This window comes from Carlito syrichta, unplaced genomic scaffold (genome assembly GCF_000164805.1).
Source record: "Carlito syrichta isolate Samal-C Ts95f unplaced genomic scaffold, Tarsius_syrichta-2.0.1 Scaffold303986, whole genome shotgun sequence".
NCBI classification, from domain to species: domain Eukaryota; kingdom Metazoa; phylum Chordata; class Mammalia; order Primates; family Tarsiidae; genus Carlito; species Carlito syrichta.
The window spans coordinates 460,105-467,210 of NW_007248082.1; the positions used below are offsets into that span (position 1 = coordinate 460,105).

The following is a 7,106-nucleotide window of genomic DNA, read 5'->3' on the forward strand; positions in this document are numbered from 1 at the left end:
ACTCCGACTCAAAAAAAAAAAAAAGAAAGCCCCCATCCTGTGAAGCTCGTTAGTCCTGGGGGTTCTAGAGAAACTGGGGTGAGACTCATATTAAACCTTCCAACAGGGGTCCCAGATAGGTACTTGCCCTCCTTTCTGAGAATGCATAAGCTGCAAAATTCCCGTCAGTGCTGGCTCATCCTTGTGCTCAAGGCTAGTTTTGTCACTTTCCCTTCACTGCTTCAAGTGGGTCTGTGAGGGCTTGAGCAAGATGGGCTGCTACAGTGTTCATCTGTTCAACAAATGTTTTTTTACTTCCTTGGGTGAGTGCAGTTATTGTATGTATTTTGCTACTTTTCAGATTATTCTTTTTAGACCACTGGGTCACAAGCCTCTTTGAGAATGTATTCAGTTTTTCATACAGTCATCCAGCCAGTCAGCAGACATTTATTGAGTACCTTCTATGTACTTGACTCTGATTAGGCACTGGCAGTACAGAGTAGTGAAACAAGCAGATGACGTTTCTGATTGTGTGGAGCATATGAAAGAATACTGAACTGCTATTCTTTTTTTTGAGTTGGAGTCTCACTCTGTCGCCCAGACTGAAGTTGCTGTGGCATGCTCACAGCCACCCCAGTGTCGACCTGCTGGGCTCTGGCTATCCTTCCGCCTCAGCCTTCCAAGTAGCTGGAACTGCAGGTGCACGCTACTGTGCCTGGCTAGTTTTTTATTTTATTGTAGAGATGAGGTCTTGCCGAGTTGCCCAGGCTGGTCTCGAACCCACGGGCTCAGGCAATCCACTCGCCTCGTCCTCCCAAAGTGCTGGGGATTACAGGCTGAACCACCGAGCCTTGCCTGAACTGCTGTTCTTAAATCTGATGGAAACTATGGGCTGTTTCCTCAGAGAAATGTCCAAGTAAACTGAATTTCCAAAATTTTGTCAGGGAATTTGCAAACCTCACCCTGAAGCCTAGGATTCCTGCCTTTAAGTATAACTGAGAGGGACACTTTAAAATACATCTTAGGATGCTTTGGGAAGTTACCATCATTCTTTGTCTTCTTAACTTTGCTTTTTGTTCAACAGAAACCATACTCAGGAGGTCTCTGTCTCCAAGAAACAGCCCGAGAAGGCAGCAGCATCTCTCCACCATGGTTCATGGCCTGTAGCCCCCCACCCCTCTCTGCATCCTGCAGCCCCCTTGGGGGTTCCTCCCAGGTGCTGAGTGAAAGCGAAGAGGAGGAGGAGGGGGCTGTGCGGTGGGGGCGGCAGGCACTGAGCAAGCGGACACTATGCCAGCAGGACTTTGGGGACCTGGACTTGAATCTGATTGAGGAGAACTAAAACTGAGAGGCTACTTCCTGGGGCCACACAGACTGACTCTGTTATGGCTACTAACAAGTGTCGAGGCCCCAAGGCTGGGGGCCCAGCCTGGGAATGGGGGTGAGTGGAGGGCTCCGACTCAGGGCAGCCGGAAATCTTCTCACTCCAGCAAGCTCGACCATGCAGAGAGACTGGCCGGGACAAGATAAACGGAGCTGGTGGCGGGAGGGACAACCCCAGAGCAGACCCTTCCCATGGCGGCCCTGAGTGTGAGTATCCCTGCCACTGAGAGAGCAATGGGCAGGGAAGGAAGGGGTCTGCTGACCCCAGCTCGGGAAATTTCACTAGCCCCTTTGCTTCAAAGGGCACTTGTGTCTTAGAATTTGGCCAGGGTTGGGGGTGCATTCAGCCTCCTTGGAGAAACTGTGTGAGAGTGTGTGCGTGCATGAGAGTGTACTTGAGGAAAGGTGTGTTTGCGAAGCCTTAGGGAAGGAAGGCAATTGCTCCTTGACAGCAAAGCATTATGATAGCCCAGGATCTTGAGTTTTTACAGGACACTGGGCTTGTTTAAGGAGTCAAGAGGAGGGCACCAAGTTTTCCTTATTTCTAAATAGCTCTGGAACCAGGCTTGTAATCCGTAACATCAGTGGCTTTGCAAAGGATTTTGTTTTGGGCTACCCCGGGTATTTTAAGTGCTGTGATCTCAGCTAATGGTCTTTTCCTCAGCCCCACCCCTCCACTGGATAGGTCTAGTATTGGGGGTTGCTGGAGTCACCACATTTATTCTGAGCTGGCCTTTTTTCTTAACAGATTGTCTAGGATCTGTACAACCTGCCTCTTTTACTCTCTTGAGTAGTTGCAAGTACACATGGACAACTGGGGTAGGATTGATGGGCTCCATCTCTTTCTTTTTGTCTCTACTGAGAGGACCCTTTTCCCCTTACCCTCAGTCCTTGCAGGTCAGAGACATGGTAGGAAAGCCCTGTGTGGGTCCCCAACATCTATTAAGGCAGATCTGTAGCCAGAGAAGTGGCATTCAGTCCCCAGTAGATATGGGGGAGATCATCCCAGCCCTGTTCTTTGGAAGCAGACTGTAGGAAACCTATCCTTACACAATCCAGGCCCAGCCTCTTTTCTGCCTGCTTGAGAAAGAGGAAAGGTGTTCAGCATTTAACAGTTTGCTTGTCTTCCACTCCTGCCAGGAAATGTTTATTTGCCTCTAATTGGCCCAGAGAGACCATAAAGAGGTTGGGGCTCACTGAGGGATTGGCTGAGGATATGTAAAGCAGAAGCTGTGAGAAGCAGTTGGGAGTTTGTTGTTGGAGTGAATTTACTTTTTTGTTTCTCACCTACAACTTGAACCAGAATAGCAAGTCCCAGTGGCCGCAGTGATGGGTTTAAGTACCTTGGTAGGGTCAATACCAGTAGAAATGCATACTGAAGCTGCTGCCACGGTAGCTTGTGAGGCTTTGTCCAACTTTATTTAGACCCTGCATGACCAAATTGGACTTGCCCTTCTTGTTTATTGTAAGAAGGGCATTTTTCTCTTCAATGTCCAGGGTGTTTTCAGACTCAATTTCTTATGTTAGGAAAGAAGACCAAGGTCTATGTGTTTTCTTCCTTGTAGAATTGAACCTGACATTTTCTGGGTCTCCCACATGTCAGATAGGAGAATCTGTGGGCTTCGGCCTCCTTGTCTCCACTCCAGAGGAGGTGGCCATGTCTTCTTAGCCTCTGGCCCTCGGAGGCTCTAGAGGCTCTACCCTTCTGGGGCTCCTCCCCATCTCCTGGCTAGTTACCACTGGGCTACCAGATCTCTAAGGATCTGAGAAAGGCTCTCTAGAGAATCCAGGGAAACTGTGAACCCAGGAGTTGCCCATCCTTGGTTTCATCTCTCCTGGTTCTTCTTCTTCTTCAGGCCATATTTCCCTGGTGCCAGCTTCTTTTCCTCTAGGGGCATTCTCATCCATGGGCGTCTGCTGCACGTTGGCTGTGCCAGCTTCTAATAGGTCACTTGGCAATGTCAGTGCGGTCTCTGCAGACCCTAAGCTGAAGAAGTGAGGACAGTAATTCAGCCTTTACCTGGCTTCCCTAAAACCCTAGGGCACCATTCTTAGGGGAGAAGGTCTACAGTTATTGTAATTTTAATTCCATTACTTTAAGTCTGGAAAATTAAACTAGTTAGAACTATCATCTTGCTTCCTAATCTAAGAACCTGTGGCCCTGGAACAAGCCTTTTCAAGAAGTGGTTCATTTTGCTTTACACAATAGATCTGTTCCAACAGTTCTGTGTAAACCAAATGCTATTTTCAATGCATTTGGACTGCTGAGCATTTAAAAGCAGCCTATGATTGCTTCTTTTGTAAAGCAAGCAACCTCCCTCTTCTTTAGCTGTTTTGACTATTTGGATTTTCACATATTGGGCTTACCCAGAATGGAGCACACCTCCAGGGCTTGTGGCTGATGCTGGGTAGATGTCTGCATCTGTGCTGTGTGTGTGGTGTGGCTGGCCAGTAGGTGAGTATTCCTGCGTGTGTGAGTGAAGCCACTCCCAGGCTGGTGCTCTCCTCCTGTGCCCGGTGACTGCCCAGTGGCAGCCCAGCTGCCCTTCACTCCCACCTGCTGCCAAAGTCCCTATGCTAATGGGATTACAAATACAAAAAGTGGACAAAAATTTTTTCGTAAACTTTGTTTTATATTAAAAAACAAATCCATAAGTCTGTGTGTGTTAAACATGAGGTTCTGCCTCTGTGGCTGTGTTTGAAAAAATAAAGTTTTATTAGAATAATCCATTTTCCCAAGCAACCTTGTGTACTACAGTGTCTTCTTCCCTTCCCCACAAAGACAAGGAGGAAGCAGGGAGAAGGCCACCTGACTGTTCTAGCCCCTTCCTCTAAGACATGGGTAAGCCTTTCAAAAAGGGCAATATCTGGACCCTAGGCACTTCGCCAGCCCCCAGCAGATCATATCCTATGGCCCAGGATTCTGTTAAGGCATTGGTTATTTCTGACAATTTGGTTTGGTCTCTATTTCCCTAGCACTTATACCTGTCTCCTCCTGCCTACTGCCACTCTTAACTTCTAGCAGGTTGAAGTCAAGTATTAAAGCATTCTAGCTCCCTGAGAAGTGCTTCATGTTGTAGTCAGGAACTTGTCTAGATTGTTTTGTAGACTTTGGGAGGTGGGACAAAGGCAAAGTAGGAGATGACCAGAAATTGCTTGCTTTCTTAAGAGTTTGCACATGTTATGAGAGATGGAGATTTAGTCATCAGAATTCAGATCTCAAAGACCTAGGTAATTTCTCCATCCGAAAAATACTGCTTTTGCAAAATTATCCTAGCAGCAAAGCTCTTTTGTCCTAGAAGAGGGTGTTTTCCCTAATGCTTCAATTTGGAGTGTTCGTTTGCTAAAAGAAGCTGTGTGGCTCACTCTCTCTTTAGACCTTTCTATTCTATCCTTTCTTCTCCCTATGTTAACATTCTTCCAATGTGTGTGGGTGAAGTGTAGTTGCTTAGAGATCCAGGCAGGAGCCTCTGTCCCTAAGGCTTAGCCTTTCTTTACCAGTTGTGGTGCTAACTTGCCAGGCGACAAGAAGAGTCAAGTTGCTTAGCCTACGTCCTAGTTTTCTGCTTCAAATTGGTGGCACTCGTTGTTGAATACCAATGAAGTTTGCAGGAGTATAGAATTAGCTTGACTACCTGGATCAGGAACCTTTGCAGGGGTGAAAATACACCCTGGAACGAGTAGGGGTTGCCACTTGCCCTGGAAACAAAGGAGAGACTTTGGTAGGTGGGGTAGGACAGTGGCATGTGGTTAAAGCAGCATAGAATTAAGTTTTTTTCTTTCTTTAAACTTTTTTGTTTCACTTACCGCTTGAGTAAGGGTAAAGTTTGAACACCTAAGGTGATTTTGTCCCGCTTTTTCCCTTTCTTTTGAAATTTTTTTGACTTTATTTTAAAGATGTGGGGTACAAGTCAGGATTAGGTACATAAGTAATCTAGGTGCAGGTGAAGTTAGGGCCCCCAACTAGTCCTCACTTCCCCTGGTTTAGGACTAGGTACCTTTCTGTTGTTACATGTCCCCCCTTTTGAATTTTTTTGTGGAATTTTTCTACTGTTCATTTTTTGTGAGGCCAATTATGATTTCATTTTTCATTCCTGAAGTCCCACTAGTATAGGAAAGAATGTAAAACTCCACAAGGACAAGGGTTTTGTTTTATTTAATATTGTCCCCAACACTTTGGAATGTTCCTACACTTGAAAAGTGCCTGCCATACTTGTTGAATGCATTTCCTCTTTGCTCTTTCCATCTCTGAGCTTAGGTACAATTCTGTCTCTGTGTTGTGAGACACCAGCCTTGGACATTGGGACAATGATTAAATATCCATATGTGAGAAAATCCCAGCAGTTAATTTTGATAAAAAAGCTTCAAGACAGATAGATCCTGTATGGATCCACCCTGTTCCCCTCCTACCAACTATAGCTTATGGGCCATGTGCTTTAAAGACCCAGAAAAACATTGAGTCAGGCCTCAGGTTGGCTGTGGGAGAAGGAAGTTAGGAAATAGGGAGGGAATGCTTCCTTGGTGCTCCACAGAGTTAGTTCTAGAATGACTTCCCAAGATGTTTTGTATTTTCACTAAAGTCAATAGTTGGTACTCCCTCCTTCCCCCAAGCCTTTGCTACAAGAAGAGGTCATGGGTGTAGACAAGGTTATGGACAGGAGATAACTTGATAGGCACAGAAGCCTTGGAGAAAGAACTATCTATTGCTCTTTCCTGTCTGGAGGGCAGATTAATGAAAAACAAGTCACTTTTAGAGCAACAGACACAGGTTATTACTAGGTCCTTTATCTTTTGTATCTGGTGTGTATATTCTCCATTGAACCATGGAACATGCTGACCTCTGACATCACCAACTTTAAATGATTGAGGTTTCCTATTGCCTATTGTAAATAACAATCTACCCCAAATCTTAGCATCTTCTTTTCTCTATAGCCTTGTTTTCTAATCAGGAGCTACCAGTATCCCACATCTGTCTTAATTAAATACAGTCAGATAAGAGCTATGGAATTTTCTTTGCCCCCAGCCCCAATACTTTCCATGGTAAGTTGAGATGCTACTGAATAAAAGAAAAGAATCCAGTTATGCTGGTCTGTTTCCAGTTCCCCTAAGAGTTGAGTGGAGAAACATCTAGACTTAATAACATTGGCAGATTAGGAAGGGGAAAACGTTCCGTGGGTTTAAGGCAAAAACAAGATGTTGGGGACACGTTGGCCTTCAATCAATGGAAAAGATGGCATTATACTCAATGGATGTAATTATTGGCCAATTGGAAAGGAATCTATGGAGCACTGGCAATATAGAGTAGGATGGTACTATGTTATAGGCCAGTGAGAAGACACTGTATCTCATGGACCAATGGGGAGAACAATTTCCTTCAGGAAGAAATCAATGGGGTATTGGAGACACTAACTTCTTAGCTCAAAACATCCACTATTCTAGCTACCTTGCCCCTCAGTGCCGCCCCCCACCCCCACCCCGTAAGAGTCTTTGGTGTCCGAGGAGGGTAAGCTAAAGCCTTCTCAGATATGGGGCTCCTTGAAGGAAGATTAGGACTAGGGATGGTGCCATGGGGGGGACTGAAGGACCCGCCCACTTCCCCACCCCGGCCGAACCTGCAATTCCCCTCCCGACCGCAGGGGGCACTGCAGGCCCCGGGGAGGTTAGGGCGGAGCGCTGCGAGGGGCCCGGAGCTGCCGCCCCGCTCCGGAGCGCGGGGGGCGCTGTGCGGGCCCCGCGTTGCGGCT

The 7,106-nt window shown here is 46.5% G+C and overlaps 1 protein-coding gene across 4 annotated transcripts in view; it reads left to right on the forward strand.

Moving 5' to 3' along the window:
• Nucleotides 1-4,105, forward strand: part of FAM53C (family with sequence similarity 53 member C) — a 12,428-nt gene extending 8,323 nt beyond the window's left edge. For all 4 annotated transcript variants that reach the window (XM_008059289.2, XM_021712996.1, XM_021712995.1 and 1 more), the window contains exon 5: nucleotides 1,064-4,105. In XM_008059289.2, the coding sequence (XP_008057480.1) occupies nucleotides 1,064-1,321 (258 nt within the window). In that variant the 3' untranslated portion in view covers nucleotides 1,322-4,105. The remainder of the gene's footprint in view (nucleotides 1-1,063) is intronic.
• The last annotated feature ends 3,001 nt before the right edge of the window (nucleotides 4,106-7,106 follow it).